At 45.1% G+C, this 18,355-nt stretch overlaps 7 protein-coding genes and 1 long non-coding RNA gene across 9 annotated transcripts; 3 read left to right on the top strand and 5 right to left on the bottom strand.

The window, feature by feature from the left end:
- Positions 1-411: 411 nt before the first annotated feature.
- LOC6540949 (tenascin) lies at positions 412-1,983 on the top strand. Its single transcript, XM_001969513.3, has 4 exons — positions 412-635; positions 793-1,350; positions 1,426-1,629; positions 1,686-1,983. Exons 1-4 carry the CDS (start codon positions 454-456, stop codon positions 1,939-1,941), a joined length of 1,200 nt encoding a protein of 399 aa, XP_001969549.1. The 5' UTR covers positions 412-453; the 3' UTR covers positions 1,942-1,983.
- Positions 1,895-3,982, bottom strand: LOC6540807 (platelet endothelial aggregation receptor 1). Its single transcript, XM_001969512.3, has 3 exons — positions 3,463-3,982; positions 2,350-2,886; positions 1,895-2,294 (listed from the first exon to the last, which is right to left on the bottom strand). Exons 1-3 carry the CDS (start codon positions 3,873-3,875, stop codon positions 1,985-1,987), a joined length of 1,260 nt encoding a protein of 419 aa, XP_001969548.1. The 5' UTR covers positions 3,876-3,982; the 3' UTR covers positions 1,895-1,984.
- Positions 3,983-4,269: 287 nt separating this feature from the next.
- On the bottom strand, positions 4,270-5,016 carry LOC6540781 (protein draper). The gene is made up of 2 exons (XM_001969511.3): positions 4,767-5,016; positions 4,270-4,713 (listed from the first exon to the last, which is right to left on the bottom strand). Exons 1-2 carry the CDS (start codon positions 4,925-4,927, stop codon positions 4,506-4,508), a joined length of 369 nt encoding a protein of 122 aa, XP_001969547.1. The 5' UTR covers positions 4,928-5,016; the 3' UTR covers positions 4,270-4,505.
- Positions 5,017-5,290: 274 nt separating this feature from the next.
- Positions 5,291-7,176, bottom strand: LOC6540743 (tenascin-X). The gene is made up of 3 exons (XM_001969510.3): positions 6,685-7,176; positions 5,925-6,488; positions 5,291-5,869 (listed from the first exon to the last, which is right to left on the bottom strand). The coding sequence occupies exons 1-3, from the start codon at positions 6,972-6,974 to the stop codon at positions 5,377-5,379; spliced, it is 1,347 nt and encodes a 448-aa protein (XP_001969546.1). The 5' UTR covers positions 6,975-7,176; the 3' UTR covers positions 5,291-5,376.
- Positions 7,177-7,185: 9 nt separating this feature from the next.
- LOC6540770 (tenascin) lies at positions 7,186-9,077 on the top strand. The gene is made up of 3 exons (XM_001969509.3): positions 7,186-7,881; positions 8,193-8,735; positions 8,797-9,077. Exons 1-3 carry the CDS (start codon positions 7,574-7,576, stop codon positions 8,891-8,893), a joined length of 948 nt encoding a protein of 315 aa, XP_001969545.2. The 5' UTR covers positions 7,186-7,573; the 3' UTR covers positions 8,894-9,077.
- A 1,942-nt stretch (positions 9,078-11,019) lies between these two features.
- Positions 11,020-11,703, bottom strand: LOC113564142. Its single transcript, XR_003407814.1, has 2 exons — positions 11,568-11,703; positions 11,020-11,394 (listed from the first exon to the last, which is right to left on the bottom strand). It is a non-coding gene; the product is annotated as an uncharacterized LOC113564142 (long non-coding RNA).
- Positions 11,704-12,578: 875 nt separating this feature from the next.
- Positions 12,579-15,222, bottom strand: LOC6543443 (platelet endothelial aggregation receptor 1). Of its 2 annotated transcripts, none has more exons than XM_026979505.1 (2): positions 14,933-15,222; positions 12,579-14,369 (listed from the first exon to the last, which is right to left on the bottom strand). In XM_026979505.1, the coding sequence occupies exons 1-2, from the start codon at positions 15,143-15,145 to the stop codon at positions 12,642-12,644; spliced, it is 1,941 nt and encodes a 646-aa protein (XP_026835306.1). In that variant the 5' UTR covers positions 15,146-15,222; the 3' UTR covers positions 12,579-12,641. The 2 variants fall into 2 exon arrangements, with proteins under 2 accessions (XP_026835306.1, XP_026835305.1); XM_026979504.1 differs by lacking the exon at positions 14,933-15,222 and adding an exon at positions 14,462-14,896.
- A 515-nt stretch (positions 15,223-15,737) lies between these two features.
- LOC6543468 (probable cytochrome P450 28a5) lies at positions 15,738-18,125 on the top strand. The gene is made up of 6 exons (XM_001969507.3): positions 15,738-15,994; positions 16,118-16,364; positions 16,425-16,529; positions 16,603-17,149; positions 17,215-17,481; positions 17,639-18,125. Exons 1-6 carry the CDS (start codon positions 15,807-15,809, stop codon positions 17,800-17,802), a joined length of 1,518 nt encoding a protein of 505 aa, XP_001969543.1. The 5' UTR covers positions 15,738-15,806; the 3' UTR covers positions 17,803-18,125.
- The last annotated feature ends 230 nt before the right edge of the window (positions 18,126-18,355 follow it).

Here is an 18,355-nt window from a genome sequence, read left to right as displayed (position 1 = left end):
CTGTCTATTCAAAAGTAGCAAAGTAGAGCTGAGCACTTGAAAATGCAAACGATTTGTGGTAAACAGTCCCATTATCCATACAGCCCACATGGAAAATTATTATTAAAGTTGTAGAAGTAATTGTATTTTTATCTAAATGTATAATAAAAGGCGAATGTTTATATAGAATACATTTGTTTTGAAGTCAGTTCAACAATTTAATTATGAGTTCATAAAAATTATTATTATTATTATTAAACTAAAGCTGATTAAGAAGATAAATATAAATAAAGCCACCATAAATTCGCTAAATACAACTATTAATGCCTGAAAAGCGCAATTTAATGTTTTCATTTTCTCTGAATGTTTTCTGAGAACGAGACTTGATGCTGATAAGGTCTTTTGAGTAGATTCAAACCCATTGGCTGCCATTCATTCGCTCCCCAACATCGAAGCTCGGAACACCAAGGCGGGATGCACTTTAGTGGACCGTTGGCCGTGTTCACCGCTCTTCTGACGCTGGTGGCATTTCCTGTCCAGATTGAGACCGATTCCACGGAGCTCTACGGCGACATCGAAAATACGGAGTACGGCGACTTTGAGTCACTAAGTCTGACTGGCGAGCGCCAGCAACATCTCTGCCATCGCGAGGTGCCGTGAGTAAACTAATGTTTTGACAAAACGATAATGATAAACAAAGTAATGGAGGCGAGGGCTCATAACTATTCCGAGCATCTGTACAATAATCAAAATATTTCATGTATTTATTCAAGCACCTGCTATATATTGATTAATGCGATTTGACGATTATAGCTCTGTGTTTTTCCAAACCGAGCGGGATGCCCCGGTGCGTGGTAATGGATCCACGATCTACTTCCATCGCATAGAGGTCTGCTGTGTGGGCTACCGCCGAGATCCGTATGCCCATGAATGTGTGCCGGACTGCTCTGAAACTACGCCGGACAACTGCCGCAATGGATTCTGTCGCAGTCCGGGCGTCTGCGAGTGCTTCGCAGAGTTTGTCCGTAACGAACATGGAGCCTGCATCCACACCTGTCCCATTGCTTGTCAGCACGGCAGGTGCTATCTGAATGGCACCTGTGCCTGCCACCAGGACTTTGTCCTGGATGAGGAGACGCGCCAGTTCTGCCGGCCCAAGTGCCCGCAGGCATGTGGCACCCATGAGGAGTGTGTGGCGCCTGGCCAGTGCGACTGCTCCCCCGGCTACCGGAGAACGCCGGACTTGGGTTGCCAACCAGTTTGTGCTCCGGACTGCGGATTTGGCAAGTGTGTGGCGCCCAATCAGTGCGAGTGCTTCGCCGGGTTCATCAAACGGCCCAACCGAAATGTCTGCGAAGCTGAGTGCTACCTGTAAGTGTACCGCTTCATCTAAAATGTATTAAGGTCACCCCGAAAAACCATTAAGCCATTTGAAACCGCTTCCAGGAACTGCGAGAATGGGTTCTGTGAGTCGCGGTACAAGTGTCACTGCCGAGAAGGATATCGCTACAACGTGAATACCACCAGCTGCTTGCCGGAGTGCAGCGACAACTGTGGCCAAGGAAACGGGGTGTGCATTGCACCCGGAGTGTGCCGCTGCTTCCAAGGATACGAAGTCCACGGTGCCGACTGTCGGCCCAAGTGTGAGAGGTCTGTTTCCCGGAACAAAAGCTGTTCACCCGCATAACGTGCCGCTCATTCCCCAGATCCTGTGGCAAATACGGTCGGTGTGTGGCACCCGAGATCTGCGGCTGTGGTGAGGGCCAACAGCATTGCCGAAACGGAAGCTGCGACGATGTGGAGCACTGCAGCTGCCCATCTGGGCAAACCCACTTCATAGATCGATGTCTGAAGACGGACCGCCTCAGCCAGCAGCTGAACACCAGCGAAAAGAGAAAGCACTTCAATCGCCAGCTTGCCTACGAGTTTAATGCCCTGATCGGGCGTCTATTTAATTTCTGATCCCAGACGGAATGAATGAAACAATAAAGTGTCTTAGGCTAACTTAGACGGCCTGGCAGGTCTGGCGCCCTTTGATGCCGCTCTTGATGAATCCCGGCCTGCAGATGCAGAAGTTGGGCGCACTGCAGAAACCGTTCTGGCATCCCTGGGGGCAGTGGGGCTGGCAGATGTTCCGCTGGTGCTCGTCCCGCACATATCCGGTCTTGCACTCGCACTGGTTGTTACCCACACAGACGCCATTCAGGCAGGGAAGGTCACACTTGGGCAGACACTCGGCCGACTTCCGGTCCCACTCGAAACCGGAAGCGCACTCGCAAATGTCCGGTCCAATGCAGCGTCCGTTCTTGCAGGGTCTAAAGTTGGGAAATAATTTAAGCAGACTTCCTAGCCTTCAAAAGCCACCCTTACATGGAGCAAATAGGTTCGCAGCGTCCTTGGAGCTTCAAGTAGCCTCCGTTGCAGTTGCAGTGTCCGGGAGCCGTGCACTTGCCATTCTCGCAACTGTCGCACACTGGCTCGCAGGATCCGTCCGCGGCCAGGCGGTATCCTTCGAGGCAGGCGCACTTGTTGGGCGCCACGCAGCGTCCAAAGGAGCAGCCGGGCTTGCATTCCGGCTGGCAGTACTTCCGAGTCTCCGGCTCCAGGGTGTATCCCTCGCGGCACTTGCACTCATTCCGCTCATCGCACACTCCGTTGCCGCAGCCCAGGGGACAGGTGGAGATGCACTTGCCCTCGGAGTTGCGAACGTGGCCGGGAATGCAGACGCAGGTGTTCGGAGCCGTGCAGATTCCATTCCGGCAGTCATCCGCGCAGATCGGCTCACAGCGTCGGTAGATGTGCGGATTTCGTTCATAGCCATCGCAGCAGACTTGGATGCGACTCATGTCCGGAGTGGTGCCGTTGCCAACGAACTGCTCCCGGGAATTGCGCAGGAGCGAGGCGGTTCTGGATACAAACAAGTGAAATACACTCACATTAGTTTTCATTTTTCAATAGCTTAAAATTGTTATTGCATGGACATACATTTTCCGTTTGGAAACTATCGAAAACAGATTATCAACTTCTCTAGCTGCTACTTTAGTTTATAAATATGCTGCGAATATATATTTTTTTTAGAATAATAAAAAATTGTTTGCTTAGTGAAGATGTGTGCCACCAATTTAAAAGAAAAGGCTTCCTATTTATTTCCTCGCTTCCTATTTAATTTGATAATTATTAAATTTCAAATGGTCCAAGACAATGCGAATGGAACTGACTCAACTAAATTTAAAAACTTTGTGCTTATCTGCCGACTCTCCGCTCGTTGCATATTAAATTCATTCACATTATTAGCTTGGCACACATATGTGTACTCGTGAATTCAAGGCGCATTTTAATTATCAGGCCAGCGGAGGAAGTTGAGGTCGTTAGTTCACTATTTGAATGGCTTGCCTTGGTTTCTAATGCCTTCGGAATTGGGCGATAATTTCAAGTGGAATTATAAAAGTGTTTTCCTCTCGATTGGGATTACCCATCACTTACGGAACTTCCTTGAAGCACACACCACTGGCCATCCCAGATCGGGTTTTGTTGATGAACAGGGCCGTTTCATCCAGGACCTGGACACGATGAGCCGGCGGAGCCACCGGCTGCACATAGTGGCCATAAAGCGGCGGCAAAGTGGCCGGTTGGTAGGTCTCGGCGGGCACAAATCCAGCTGATCCCTGGCCCACATGGTTTTGCTGGTTCCAGGCATAGTTGCTCTGGTTCCGACTCCAGCCGTAGCTGCTCTGGTTGTAGCTGCTCCATCCTAGCTGACTACTATTGCCGGCAAGCTGGAGGTTTCCCGATGGCGGCTGCCGTGTCTTAATGCCTGCCGTCTTGAATTGTCCCTGGGCCAGGGAACAGATGGCCAGCAGAACGCCCACAGTCACCAGCTGACACGATGAGCTCATGGTGATGTCACTTGGCTACCGGATTTCGTACGTATGGAAATTGATTGTGCGCCCACGTCCGCTGACGGCTGTAGTTGCACTTAGACTAATCGGCTCCCGATGCGAAGCTCCGGATCTCTCAGCCGCCAATCGCCGCCGGCGACCTCTTGTCCCCTTCTAATCAGCACCTCGCCAATGGACCCATTGAAGGTTTGCTCTCAGCAGCTCCAGGCAACGCAAATTGATCACTGCCATAAATTGCGATTCGTTAACAAAGCTCATTGCTTTTGGGTAGTTCCAAGAAAAGCTTGCGTATCACGATGACTTCAGATATAGAGATTTTTTCTTGACGAAAGACCACACTCAAAGGCACAGAATATAATAAAACTTAATCATGAGTGTAAAACTAATTAAGAGTATTTCATTTTATATTTCTACTTCACCACAGTGTATGAGCCATAAAAGACATTGAGGAAATTTAGCTATATACCCGTAAAATATTGCATATTGATTTGATATGACCACTTTTGTGACTGCAAGGCAAGCATTAGTTTGTTTACCTATTAAACTATTAAACTGCATTCTGAAAGTTCGTTATTTTTAATATCAACTCAGGAAATGTATCTGTTTATATTTTTTTGCTTATCCTTGTTATGCCATGACAAAGCGACACCTTCTGTTACTCCTATAGTAACCCGGAGCGCACTCGCACTCCTCGGGCGCCAGGCACAATCCATTGGAGCAGTCCTCCGTGCAGATGGGCTCGCACTTGAGGTTCTGGCTTGTTCCCTTATTCACATAACCAGCGCAGCAGTAGGAGATCTGACGACTTCTGGAGTTCGGATTGACGGTTTCCACACTGGCAGGGAGTTAATCTTGAGATTGGCCAGCGGATCAGAATGGTTTACCTACGTGAGGGTCCTGTAGCAGATGCCGGATCCCCTCTCGGCCAGAGACTCTTTCCGCCACTGCGCGACAGGATCCACCGACCAGAACTGGGCGGCTGTGGGTGTGGGCATCTCGATCCCCAGGCCGCAGATAAGGAGCCCAATCAGTGTGGATGTCAAGTGCATTTCGCTCAGTTTCAGCTGAAAGCGAGGTCGTATCAAAATGCGAGCGCAATGCGCGCCAGCGTCTCGGAGCTACTAAATGGTCGTCTGTGTCAAGCGCGGCATTTAAGTGTGCGGAGATAGAAATGCTCTACATTCGTAAGAAGATAATTATGTGTTGCGTACCCGGTATTCGTGGGGTATGCTGACTATGCAGAAAATAAGTGATATACCAAAAATATTGAATACTTATTTGAATGAAACAACTTTCGAGGGGGACAAATTCTTCGACAGATTTGATTATTTAAGCTGGTCATGCTTCATAAAGCGAAATCCCAAGAGATGAAGCCGCAAGATATTTCAGACACCCCTGATAAGACGACCACGTTTTGAGAAATGTGTGAGTATTTATTAGAGACTGCTCTGTGACGCTGAAAAAGTGAGAGAATTATGGAAAACCCGGAGCCCTTATCTCACAGCCACCACATATCGCTGAGTGTGGTCAAGTTGAAGTGCCTGCCCAGCAGCAGATTGAACTCCTGGATGAGCGACGCGTTCACCTTGACGGGATTCATGGAGGCGTAGGTGGTGACCGTGTCCGGTGACATGCAGCGATCGATGAACCGCGTCATGCCCACCTGGCAGCGGCATCTTCCCAAGGCGTTGCACAATCCGTACTCGCAGCGCTGGTAGGTTCGTTCCGGTCCCGGCACTATGGCACATCCGCACACATTCGGTGCGATGCACTTGCCGTAGAAGCCACACCCTCCCACGCAGACCGCCTCGCAGCGCTCCCGATTCCGGACGTAGCCCTTGAAGCAGCGGCAGTTACCCGGCGTTATGCACACCCCGTTATCGCAGTTGTCCCCGCAATCCGGCAGGCAGCTCGTCGTGTTCCTGTCGTAGCGATATCCATTCTGACACACGCACGTCGTTGAGTTCGCACAGAAGCCATTCTCGCAGCTCCTAAAAGTATGCGATCATGAAATGTCATGGAAGAGGCGTCTGGTCTTATACCCACTTATAGCACTCGCTTTCGCAGGAGATGCCGTTCTGGCGTTTCTGGTATCCGGGGAAGCATTCGCATTCGTTGGGCCGAACGCAGTGACCGTATCCGCAGTCGGGAATACAGATGGGCTGGCAGCCCAGGGCGGCAGACTCCCTCAGTCCTCGGGCATAGCCCTCGGCGCAGGTGCATTTGCCCGGCTCCAAGCAGACCTCGTTGTGGCCACAGGTGGTGTTGCACTGCGGCTGGCAGAAGCTGCGCGATCCGTCCAGCTCGTATCCCTTATCGCATTTGCAGGTGCCATTTAGATAACAGCGGCCATGCGGACAGCCCAGCGGACAGGTGGGCACACAATTGTTGCGGTAGTTGAGCACAAAGTCCGTGAAGCACTGGCAAAAGCCGCCCGCCAAACAGAAGCCGTTCTCCTGACACCGCTCCCCGCAATCCGGGACGCACTGGCTCCAGTCATACTCATAGCGCCGCCAGCCCTTGCAGCAAACCTCGATCACGTTCAAGTACGGATTGGTGGTGCTGTTGCCCACGATCTTCACCTCCTTGTCGTACTGGAAGAATACGGCCCTGGAGATTGGATGGAGTACATGTACATACTCGTATGTGTGCTTTTCAAATATTATAATATGGTTATCTAGCTTGTTTTGTACAATTGAAATTTTTAAACCATATGATAACTCGTGGCTGTGAGACTTGGGGCTGATTATGGGCAAGGTCTAAAAGAACCCCTTGGTTTGATGGGCTCTGAGTTACACCCACTTACGGCACTTCCCGATAGCACTTGTCCGGATGTTCCCCCCTCCGGGGCAGCGACAATCCGTTGGGTATTATATATGGTTTCCGAGTGGTGGTCGAGGACGAGAGGCGTCGCTGGAGGGCCTCGTGCTCCCGCAGCAGATCCCGCTGGCGCTGCTCCGCGCGCAGGCGCAGCTGCTCGTCCTTTTGCTGCTTGAGCTGCTGCTCGTGAAGTTGCAGCTCCAGGGCCTGCAGCACGCAGAGGAACAGGACCAGGAGCACCGAGTGGAGGCACAGAGATCGCAGAAGTGGCGACATCTCAGTGCTGGGGGCAGATTTCTTTGTGCCGCGCTACCGAAACGCTCAAGTTGCGATTGTTTACTGCTCCGGAGACGACGCAGTTGGGCCAGCCTCTAATCACAGCCGGAGGCAATGATAAGAGGGCTTCAGCGCTTAATTTGGATCTGGATGTATGTCAAGTGAGAACGAGTTAAATATCGTCTTGTGTTTTATGTTCTTTCATTGCTAACTGTGGGACTTGCCTCTTTTTTTTCCGGCAGAATAGTGATGGGAGAAACAAAAATTAATTTTAAGGTATTTAATAAGCGAACAAATTCTTATATTAAGTTCACTTTGAAGGAGTGCAGCTAGCTCAGAAATAAATTTGTTTTTAAATATTGAAGAATGTTATCCGGCAGAGGTACAAACAAGTCGATAGACTGATTTCGATTGACATGTTTTCAATCCTCTCAGAAACAAACTGAACCAAATTCCGCTCAACTTAGCTTATGCATCGAATGTAGCTTTTGTGATAAGACATCAAAATAAATACTGTTTCAGTAGCGAAAATTAGTGGAATTCTAGCTGGCAAATTGTGAACACGTAGAAAGTAGAAACAAATAGTGCTGGTTCTCAAGATGTGGTTGCGAGATTTAGGGATTCGTCTAAGCCTTTTCCACCTGATGGTCTGTCTGCCCAGTATTTACACAAATGTGCCAAACTATTCGGATCGGTATAACAGGAGGCCCGTATCCCAGGATCCAGGAGTGGTAACTTATGGCCGCGGATACATGGAAAACAGACAGTTGTCCTACAACCGACCTGGACCAGCCAATTTCCAAGATCCCAGAAATGTGGAGCAGCAACCGAAGCGACGAGAGTATCTCATTCGATCCCATGAAACGCAATCCGATAGAGGGCAACACAAATGCCGCATTTGGGTGCCGTAAGTATGTCACATACACTGAAAACAACGTTGAACGTTGTGGATATATATATACATATATATATATCTATATATATATATATATATATATTCTTGTTTTTTTGTATATATGTATTTATTAATTATTTGATATATATGTTTTCGATAAATCATGTTTTTTTATTGTAAATTTTACTGATTATCAAAAATAATTATACTCCCTTCTGGGAATACGATATCGCAGGGCTTATCTGTACTTCTAGGGATTGTGAAACTTTAAAAGCCCAAAATTCATAGGCCACATGTTTCCGATTTATTTTTGGGGAAAGCAGCCCCGATACGGTGCAGAAGTACCAGCACCCCAGTGTCATCCAGACGGACCAGGCCAACCGGCTGTCCCTGATCGAGGTCTGCTGCACCGGATACTCGGCCACCCGCCTGATGGGCGTCACCGTGTGCCGGGCGCAATGTGGCTGCCAGAACGGGAGCTGCAAGATTCCGGGGGAGTGCGAGTGCTACGATGGCTTTGTGCGGAACGACAACGGCGACTGCGTGTTTGGCTGCCCGCTGGGCTGCCAAAATGGTCAGTGCTACCTGGACGGCAGCTGCCAGTGTGATCCGGGCTACAAGCTGGACGAGACGCGACGCTTTTGCCGCCCGATCTGCAGCAGTGGCTGTGGCAACAGTCCGAGGCACAACTGCACCGAACCGGAGGTCTGTGGCTGCTCCAAGGGCTACCAGCTGACCGACGACGGATGCCAGCCCGTCTGCGAACCGGACTGTGGAATTGGCGGACTCTGCAAGGACAACAACCTGTGCGACTGCGCACCTGGTTACAATCTGAGGGATGGCGTCTGCCAGGCCGATTGCTATCAGTAAGCTGGAAACTTCGTGCTGAGAATACCAGATTAATGGCAATCTATTTATTCGGAGCAGGAAGTGCAATAATGGCGTGTGTGTCAGCCGAAACCGATGTATATGCGATCCGGGCTATACCTACCATGAGCAGTCAACTATGTGCGTTCCGGTATAGAAATTGCCCAGTGGATTGGAGTCCAGGATTGGTTTTATTCCGCACTCTCTTTGGCTTGGATCCTTACTCATCCCAAAACTTACGTGAACAAATATAGCGTTTAAATGTTTTGCAAAAACAAGATAGAATGTTACTCAGCTAGTAAATTTCTTCATATTCTAGAACATCGGTATACATTGCGAAAAAAATAAAAAAGTTTTAAATTTTTTCAAAAGTGTGGGCGTAACAGTTTGGGGCAGCTAGTGGGTGTGGGTGAAATCGATAGAAATTTACAAAACTAATGAAATTAAAAAAATTATATTTTTCAAAAGTGTGGCCGTGGTATTTTTGGGCGGTTTGTGAGCGATAGAGTGGGCGTGGCAACATCATTTAACAAACTTGAGCTGCGTCTATGTCTCTGGAATCTGCATGCGTAATCTCAACTTTCTAACTTTTATAGCTTAATAGTTCCTCGCCGTTCATACGGACGGACGGACAGACGGACAGACGGACATGGCCAGATCAACTCGGCTATTGATCCTGATCAAGAATATACATATATACTTTATATGGTCGGAAACGTTTTCTTTTGCCTGTTACATTCTTTTCAACGAATCTAGTAAGTCTAGTTACGGGTATAGTTTTATAAGTGAGTTATATTTTAAATCATTTTTATTTTAGAAAATATTATTTAAATAGTAATCGGTAACACTTTGTCTTCAAACAGTTATTAGTTACAATTATGATTTTTTTATTATTAAAACATACAGTTCTTCAATAGGCTTTCATTTCTTTTTCATCCATGCTGAACACAGCAGTATACCAGCACTGCTAAAGTAGCCAAACCAAAATGCAGTGCCAAAAGCCCAGGCAGCCATAGACATGGTAGGTCTATCAGTTGATGGACTTTCAGGTAAGTGTGTGGTGGTCTCTATATTTTCTTCAGTAGTTGTAGGCAAATTTTCTGTTGTTATTGAGGTTGTAGGTGTAGTCGGATGGGTGCACTTAAAATAAAAGTAATTCTTTTGTACTAAGAAATCGACCATGCGGTTATTTTTGATTTTTTAAAATTTAATTTAGTTTTTTGTTTCAAATTAAATACTTATGAAACTGCACTTTTTTGAAGGTATTGCCTGAGAATTAATTCCTATAGATTTACAGAATATACATTTCTTAGACTTCTTTCAGAACTTCTTACACTTTGCAAATCGTGACCAAAGGAACTGCTCAAAGTGAACAGAGCCAGGCAAACGAATGTCAGTTGAAATTTATACATGTTAGTGACCTATGACTTATTAGTCAACTGCTTTGCTCAGCGCCAAAAAATGAACTAAGCTTTGAAGTTTCGGTTGCCTTCTGCGGAGCGCCCTTAGTACCCTTTATATGCAAAGCTTAGGGGTATATCCAATTAGATAAAAAATACGTAACAAGTGTTTTTATTTTTTAGTATTGTTTTTTTCTTATGAAACTAACAATAGGTTGGCAAATATCTCCCTTCCGCTTTTTTTTGCTCTTTATTCAATGCCTTATAAAAAGTGTTACAGTGATCGGATTTAGTTCAAATATGCGCCGTTTTGTTCGATAATCTGTTTCCATCTAGACGGCAACTTCATAATACCTCCCTCGTGGGCTTCTATTTGCGAAGAACTCGGACAGCCACTTTTCACAAGCCTCTTTTGAGTTCAACTTTGTCACGAGATGCCACATGCCGGTCTAACTCGATGTATTCCATGATTTGATCGGTATTTGTCGTCACAGGTCTTCCGCCGGCTGGCTTATCCATGGTGTCGTTTTCACCGGCTCTGAATCGTCGAAACCATTCCTCCGCGGTTCGAAGTGATAGAGTACAATCCCCCAAAACACCATTAATCTCATGGAACGTTTCTCTAGCGGATTTGCCTTTAACGAAAGAAAACTTTAAAATAGCGCGAATTTCGGCGTTAGTGAAGACCATGTTTACACGTCTATAACTGTTGAACGCAATATCCAAACTAATCATCCAAACTAAGCATAGTGTAGTTTTGTAGGTTATGTCAAGACCTTTCAAATTATGTATAGTATTGCCAGATAAGAGCTCTGTAGCGCATTGTACATAGCCGCGAAATTCAAAAGACAAAAAGGCGGAAGGGAGATATTTGACAATCTTATATTTTAAATCATTTTTATTTTAGAAAATATTATTTAAAGAGTAATCGTTAGCACTTTGTCTTCAAAGTTATTAGTTACAATTATCATTTTTTTTATTATTAAAACATACAGTACTTCAATAGGCTTTCATTTATTTTTCATCCATGCTTAACACAGCAGTATACCAGCACTGCTAAAGTAGCCAAACCAAATGCAGGGCCAAGAATCCAGGCAACCATAGACATGGTAATATTTGATTTAGGTCTATCAGTTGATGGACTTTCAGGTAAGTGTGTGGTGGTCTCTATATTTTCTTTAGTAGTTGTAGGCAAAGTTGTAGTTGTAGGCAAATTTTCTGTTGTTATTGAGGTTGTAGGTGTAGTCGGATCGGTGCTCTTAAAATAAAAGTAATTCTTTTGTACTTTTTGATTTTGTAAAATTTAATTAAGTTTTTTGTTTCAAATTAAATACTTATGAAACTGCAATTTTTTGAAGGTATTGCCTGAGAATTAATTCCTATAGATTTTACAGAATATACATTTCTTAGACTTCTTTCAGAACTTCTTACACTTTGCAAATCGTGACCAAAGGAACTGCTCAAAGTGAACAGAGCCAGGCAAACGAATGTCAGTTGAAATTTATACATGTTAGTGACCTATGACTTATTAGAGTCAACTGCTTTGCTCAGCGCCAAAAAATGAACTAAGCTTTGAAGTTTCGGTTGACTTCTGCGGAGCGCCCTTAGTACCCTTTATATGCAAAGTTTAGGGGTATATCCAATTAGATAAAAAATACGTAACAAGTGTTTTTATTTGTGTTTTTGTTTTTTTCTTATGAAACTAATATATTATTATATACATAAACTTTCACTAAAAGTAGTTTTGTATATATACATAGAAAAGAAGATCTCATTAGTTTGTTTTGCTCTTCTAATTAATTTTATGTATTAACTGTACCGAAATACCTGATAAAAAAAATGTAACTCAATAATTCCTTTAGTTCGTCTATATTTAACATGTTTGTATAAGAGTATTAATTCCGCAAATTGCTCAGATCGTGATCAAAATTTCTCTTATTCCCATTATTCCCTTATTTTGACTTACTCACAACAAACTATACTACTACAAACTGTACTACTACATATATGTACAAGAAAAATAATTCTGCTGTGATTGGGCGAACATAAAATGCGGTACACCAAACGAAAGGTTTGAAAACCGAAAGTGTCTGCAAACCAATACTTTAAAGAAATTAATCAGCTTATAAAACTGGAACAGTGGTGTTAAAGCTGTAGTTGAATTGTGTTTTTGTTAAAAAGTTTTGTTGATTCTTATATATTTATATATAAGTATATATATGTATATATATGAACTACTACTACTATCATTATCATCTTTGCTTTCACGGCAGATATAAAAAGTAAAACTTCCTCCGTCTGAAGGAATTGAGACAATTTTAGGTAGTGTATTTATGTAATGTAATTAGTTTTGTAAAACGTTCTGGGTGAATGGTAAAGCCCTAGTAAATCAAAACTGCGTCCTCTCATTTATTTATTTATTTATTAAATTTTTAACGGAAAGTCATTTAACAATTTTACAACCGACTTTGCAAGTAATGAGTAATTTTATATGGGTGTAAGCTATTAAATATCATTTTCATAGATTCTTCGATTTGCCCGACGATAGTACTTGGTGCCAACAATTGCGGCGGCCACACCAAGGATCATTCCAGCGACGGAGCCCATAATAACCATCCAATTCGGGGACGATTCAGTTCGCTCTGGAATCCGGGCTGCGGCCTCTGACATTGCCTTCTTGGCTTGCAAAATTTGGCACACGTAACGCGAATTCTCCCCGCTGTAATTCACGCTACTATCCTCCTCCTGGCACACCAGCTGGCCACTCGGCAGATCGCAGTGGCAGTTATTCCAGTTGAGGCACGGCTTGTCCTGGGAATCCACGCAGATCCTGGCGCACTTGGCCGTATTGAAAGTACCCATCTCATCATATTCAATCCAGCACATGCAATCGGCAGTGCAATTGAAGTGGTGAACTTCGCTGGTTGTTGTCTCTATTGGATTAGGTGTTGTTATGGAGTACGGGTCCAGTTCGGTAGTTGACGTCTGGGACTGTTCAGTTGTGGTGCTGTACTCATTGGAGTCTGTCGTGGTTTGTGGCGCGCAGTCATCGTTGATTTTCTCATAGCCCATACTGCACTGGCATTCATTCGGTGCCACACAATCTCCGAACTCGCAGCCTTCGCAGACCGGCTGACACATAGAAGTGACAGGATTTGTGTCATTCGGCTGATAGCCCACGTGGCAAATACAAATATTGGGTGCCACACAGTCTCCGTTGCTGCAGCCACTCTCGCAAATCGGATCGCAAATGTGTTGGGAGTTGTCCCTGAAACGATATCCCGGATCGCAGGAACAGGTTTCTGGGCTGGTGCACTTGCCGTGAATACAAACTAGGCTGCATTGTGGCTCACAAACTTCGTTGGGTCCCATTAGGTAGCCAATATTGCAGACACACTTCTCCGGCGAAGAGCAAAAGCCATTGGCGCATTCTTTGCTGCACTTGGGCTCGCATTTATTGTCCGCCCCAGTCGACTCATAGCCCGAAATGCACTCGCACTGGTTTGGCGCCACGCACTGTTCGTAGTCCGAGCAGTTTTCCTCGCAATGCGGCTGGCAGCGATCATCATCATCTCTCGTCACGTAACCTGGCTTGCAGGTCCAAACGCCGGGGCTCGAGCAAATTCCGTTCTCCGGAAGAGGGGAACACACGGGTTGGCAATTGGTTCCTGCTTCGTCACCGGTATGTCCATTTTCACACTCGCACACATCTGGCTTCACACATCGGCTGTTTTGGCCACAATGTTTCTGGCAAAACGGCAAGCAATTGCCCTTTGAATCGGCCTTGTATCCGTCTAGACAGGTGCACACTGATGGCTCCTGGCATCGAGCGTTTTCGCCACACTTGGGCGAACAAACTGGACGGCAGGCGGTGCCGTTTTCCTGTTTCTGGTACCCAGATTCACATTCGCATTTTCCGGGCTCCGCGCAGAAGCTATGGGGTCCACATTTCTCTTGGCAAACAGGAAGGCAATTGCCGCTGGGCGAGGTTCGCTTGTAGCCATTTTGGCAGCTACAGACTCCGGGCTGATCGCAAAACTCGTGTTTTCCACATTTCGCCGGACAAATTGGATGGCAATCGTACCCGCCGTAGCCCGTGTTGCAACTGCAAACATTGGGAGAGGAGCAGAAACCATGTGCAGGACACTTTTGCGTGCAGACAGGTTTGCAGTTCTCAATGGATCCTTCGTAGCCGTCACAGCAAGTGTTTATCAATTCGGTTCTATACGCAGTCTAGAGAACGAGAGAAATAATCTCATAAAAATTAAATTGAAACTGCACAGTTACTGAACCTATAAATATTATAAATTTCATATTCGAATTACCTCATCTTCGTAGGCAAATTTGGGTCTGTATCTGGTCACCCAACTGTGAAAACTTGTAGGCAGTTGATACGGAACCCATTTGCTCTTAAGAACCTTGTGGGTATACTGAACCCTTTTCGGCTGACTGCAAACATTTGGACCATGTAGTAACCAGGCTAAACTGGTGCCCAAGGACAATGCCAGACACACAAAATGCAGTGAAAAATAATACATGAGCAATGTGACACAATTCGTTCCCTAAAGTACATATATTCACTATCTTAAGCAACCAGTCTCTCTGATGGATTAAGCAGAACTGGGCCCTCAATTTGTTGTGATCTTGTGTTCTCTTTAATTTAAATGAGCTCCAGATTACGAGCACACTTATTCAATGAAATATCTCGTTTGCTTTGTGCAGAGGAAACTTTTAATATTTTATTTAATATTTTTTGAAGGGGCTCACTTATCTTTTAACCATAGAATTTTATTTACCTCGGCGGCTGTGAAATACTCCGTGCGGTATTTTGTCTGCCAACCGCTCCAGAAAGAATGCTTCTGGTAAGGAATCGATTGACTCTTTTCGACATATCTCGTGTAAGTAAAAACCCTCCGACTTTTACAAACATTCATCCCATAGGGTTGAATGCAGTCGACGAGAACCATTAAAACACTTAGACACACCCAAAGACATCGGATGTGTGACATTTTGGAAATACCAGAGAACTTATTAAATTCAGCTTAGCTAACTCTGTAAATGAGTTCGACTCAACGTTTCAAATTCAACTGTTGCATTGTTCAATTTTAAGTGGCACAAAGTTCAGCTACTTCCGTTGAGAATTGGATAATATATACATACACAGCTTGGGATTATCTTGGCAATTGTGTATCCTTATATTAAAAACTAAATGTGTGATACAGAAGCAAAAGCTAACATATTTCCTGAGTAGATTTCATCAGCCATTACTTAGTCGCCTGAAGATAGTTCAGTCTCCTCAACCTGGTGAATTTCATTTCGGCTAGTCGAGTTGCAACAGCAACAGCAACAGCAAATGTTTTTGTTTTTTTATAAGGAACAAGACCGTAAATAAATAATAATTGCTTGATATGAAGACTGACCGCTTGCAATAATGATTAGCTCTTATCATTTATATGCTAGAACTGTTTGCGCTGAAATTGTGAGTAGTTTACTCTCCCAGTGCCGCTCGAAATGTGTGTTTCGAGCACTCAGGTATATCTGCGATCCACACTTGTTGAACACCTCTCTCAATTTCTATGAGCAGCTACAAATAGAGCAGAATATCTGTTTTCCCAGCAGACGCTATTCAGAACTTTCAGCGCGTGGCAGCAGACTTTAGAGCTGTAGAAAATGGTTCTGATAACTTTGACCCTGGCTTCGTTGGTGGTGGGCCTGCTGTATGCCGTTCTGGTATGGAACTACGATTACTGGAGAAAACGGGGCGTTCCTGGCCCTAAGCCCAAGCTATTGTGCGGCAACTATCCACACATGTTCACCATGAAGCGGCATTTGATCTACGATCTGGACGATATATACAGGTGAGTGTGACCGCAAAAAGGGCAAAATGCTATATGTACTACCAACAGTCAGTTGACCATGTGCTTACCATCATCTTCACAAACTCATTTCAAATGAACATTTAATGTGGTTATTGTTTGTAGACAGTACAAGGACAAGTACGATGCTGTGGGCATCTTTGGCGTTCGCTCTCCACAGCTGCTGGTGATCAATCCCGAGCTAGCACGTCGAGTATTTGTGTCCAACTTCAAGAATTTCCACGACAATGAGATAGCCAAGAACATTGACGAGAAAACCGACTTTATTTTCGCCAACAACCCATTCTCGTTAACTGGCGAAAAGTGGAAAGCTCGAAGGGCAGACGTAACTCCTGGTCTTACGATGGGACGGGTGAGGCAGTGCATCCAGTGGCAAGCCCAAAAGATACTGATCCATCCGATATAATTACAGATAAAGACAGTCTATCCGGTGACGAACAAGGTGTGCCAGAAGCTGAGCGAGTGGGTGGAAAAGCAATTACGCCTGGGCCCCATCGACGGCATCGATGCCAAGCACGTAAGATTCTTTGTGATAGTATCGTGTGCATTATATGAACCCAAACCCGTTTTGTGCTACTTGGCCTTCGCAGATGAGTCTCTGCTTTACAACTGAGATGGTCACCGACTGCGTTTTGGGCCTGGGTGCTGAAAGCTTTACGGATAAGCCCACACCCGTAATGGCGAAAATCAAGGATCTCTTCAACCAACCCTGGACCTTTGTGTTTTTCTTTTTAATGACCAGTGCCTTCCCATCGCTAAGTCACTTGGTTAAGCTACGCTTCGTGCCCAAGGATGTGGAAAGCTTCTTCGTCGACCTGATGGGCAGTGCGGTGGAGGCACGTCGTGCCCAGTTGGCGGCGGAAAAGCAGTTCGAGCGGTCCGACTTCCTGGACTACATCTTGCAACTGGGGGAGAAGCGCAACCTGGACAATCGCCAGCTGCTGGCCTATTCCATGACCTTCCTGCTGGATGGATTCGAAACGACGGCCACGGTGCTGGCTCACACACTGCTCAATCTGGGTCGTAATCAGGAGGCACAGAAGCTTCTGCGAGAGGAGATTCTTTCCCATCTGCAGGATGGCTCCATTGGCTTTGAGAAGCTTAACGATCTGCCCTACTTGGACGCATGTGTGCAGGGTGAATTGAATCAGTTCTCAGGCTGTAGTTGCTGTTTCTAACTATATTTACCCATTTCTTTGCAGAAACCATCCGGCTTTTTCCGCCCGCATTTATGGCGAACAAACTGTGCACCGAAGCCATCGAGATCCCCAACAAGGATGGTCCCAACTTCGTCGTGGAGAAGGGCACCACTGTGGTTGTACCTCACTACTGCTTCATGCTGGATGAGGAATACTTTCCCAATCCTCAGTGCTTCCAGCCAGAGCGATTCATGGAGCCCGATGCTGCAAAAACGTTCAGGGAACGCGGTGTCTTTATGGCATTCGGAGATGGACCGCGTGTGTGCATTGGTTAGTCAACTGGTTTAGCATACTCTTCCCAACATTTGCATTTCCTAACAATTAAAAATCACCAACTACATATTTAAAACCACTTTCCATATTTTACAGATCATTTGAGCTGGAATACATTGTTATAATTATAACATTTTATTATTTTTCATTTCAGGAATGCGATTTGCGACGGTCCAGATTAAGGCTGCTATTGTGGAACTGATATCAAAGTTCAACGTCAAGATCAATGCCAAAACGCGCAAAGACAATGATTATGACCCTGGCCAAATTATCACTGGTCTGCGTGGGGGCATTTGGCTAGACCTTGAAAAGCTTTAGAGATTCAATTACTTAATAACTCCCCTCCAAGCGACGAACTTAATGGAAAAATTGAGATCCCCGGTTTATTTTTACAGAACATATGATATCTACACCCAGTGCTACAGTTAAGCGCGCAATTGGCTGACTTTGTTATTGTTTTTCGTATATATATATACTTATTTTCTTATCTATACTAAATCGTTTCGTATATAAAAAGTCAACTTCGGCATGTAACCAAAACTATAGCTATAAGCTCGTAGGTTTATAGAATTGGGGTGCTTGTATAATATTATTTGTAACATTTTAATTATAAATGAGCTATTTGGCTAATAGATATATATTTCACTGGGATGTTACATGGTTTTTCTACCGATCGTTCATTTTCGAGCGTTAGACTGACAAAATTGCAGCTTTTTATTTGCTAAATAGATATGAACCTGAATATTGTAGAAGTGTGGTATTTGCCGCACTAATATTGATTAAAAACGAGAAAAGGGAGATGATAACGATAGGCACATCTAAAGTGATTTATTTGGTGAATTCAATGCTAAGGATCTGCATGCGAGTGGTC

The sequence above is a fragment of the Drosophila erecta genome, unplaced genomic scaffold (assembly GCF_003286155.1).
Source record: "Drosophila erecta strain 14021-0224.00,06,07 unplaced genomic scaffold, DereRS2 tig00000055-arrow-pilon, whole genome shotgun sequence".
NCBI classification, from domain to species: Eukaryota; Metazoa; Arthropoda; class Insecta; order Diptera; family Drosophilidae; genus Drosophila; species Drosophila erecta.
Note: the sequence above shows the minus strand (reverse complement) of the source record. Positions and strands in the feature narration are given on the sequence as shown.

Excerpts from the sequence above, each read along its gene's own strand:
- LOC6540949 (XM_001969513.3), top strand. The coding sequence starts at position 454 with ATGCACTTTAGTGGACCGTTGGCCGTGTTCACCGCTCTTCTGACGCTG. Across the intron at positions 636-792 it reads CTCTGCCATCGCGAGGTGCC|CTCTGTGTTTTTCCAAACCG; the intron begins GTGAGTAAACTA and ends TGACGATTATAG. Across the intron at positions 1,351-1,425 it reads TGCGAAGCTGAGTGCTACCT|GAACTGCGAGAATGGGTTCT; the intron begins GTAAGTGTACCG and ends AACCGCTTCCAG.
- LOC6540807 (XM_001969512.3), bottom strand. The coding sequence starts at position 3,875 with ATGAGCTCATCGTGTCAGCTGGTGACTGTGGGCGTTCTGCTGGCCATC. Across the intron at positions 2,887-3,462 it reads GTGTGCTTCAAGGAAGTTCC|AACCGCCTCGCTCCTGCGCA; the intron begins GTAAGTGATGGG and ends GTTTGTATCCAG. Across the intron at positions 2,295-2,349 it reads TGCGAACCTATTTGCTCCAT|ACCCTGCAAGAACGGACGCT; the intron begins GTAAGGGTGGCT and ends TCCCAACTTTAG.
- LOC6540781 (XM_001969511.3), bottom strand. The coding sequence starts at position 4,927 with ATGCACTTGACATCCACACTGATTGGGCTCCTTATCTGCGGCCTGGGG. Across the intron at positions 4,714-4,766 it reads ATCTGCTACAGGACCCTCAC|TGTGGAAACCGTCAATCCGA; the intron begins GTAGGTAAACCA and ends ACTCCCTGCCAG.
- LOC6540743 (XM_001969510.3), bottom strand. The coding sequence starts at position 6,974 with ATGTCGCCACTTCTGCGATCTCTGTGCCTCCACTCGGTGCTCCTGGTC. Across the intron at positions 6,489-6,684 it reads AAGTGCTATCGGGAAGTGCC|GGCCGTATTCTTCCAGTACG; the intron begins GTAAGTGGGTGT and ends TCCAATCTCCAG. Across the intron at positions 5,870-5,924 it reads TGCGAAAGCGAGTGCTATAA|GAGCTGCGAGAATGGCTTCT; the intron begins GTGGGTATAAGA and ends GCATACTTTTAG.
- LOC6540770 (XM_001969509.3), top strand. The coding sequence starts at position 7,574 with ATGTGGTTGCGAGATTTAGGGATTCGTCTAAGCCTTTTCCACCTGATG. Across the intron at positions 7,882-8,192 it reads AAATGCCGCATTTGGGTGCC|CCCCGATACGGTGCAGAAGT; the intron begins GTAAGTATGTCA and ends TGGGGAAAGCAG. Across the intron at positions 8,736-8,796 it reads TGCCAGGCCGATTGCTATCA|GAAGTGCAATAATGGCGTGT; the intron begins GTAAGCTGGAAA and ends TATTCGGAGCAG.
- LOC6543443 (XM_026979505.1), bottom strand. The coding sequence starts at position 15,145 with ATGTCACACATCCGATGTCTTTGGGTGTGTCTAAGTGTTTTAATGGTT. Across the intron at positions 14,370-14,932 it reads AGTATTTCACAGCCGCCGAG|ACTGCGTATAGAACCGAATT; the intron begins GTAAATAAAATT and ends CTCGTTCTCTAG.
- LOC6543468 (XM_001969507.3), top strand. The coding sequence starts at position 15,807 with ATGGTTCTGATAACTTTGACCCTGGCTTCGTTGGTGGTGGGCCTGCTG. Across the intron at positions 16,530-16,602 it reads ACGGCATCGATGCCAAGCAC|ATGAGTCTCTGCTTTACAAC; the intron begins GTAAGATTCTTT and ends TGGCCTTCGCAG. Across the intron at positions 17,482-17,638 it reads TGGACCGCGTGTGTGCATTG|GAATGCGATTTGCGACGGTC; the intron begins GTTAGTCAACTG and ends TTTTCATTTCAG.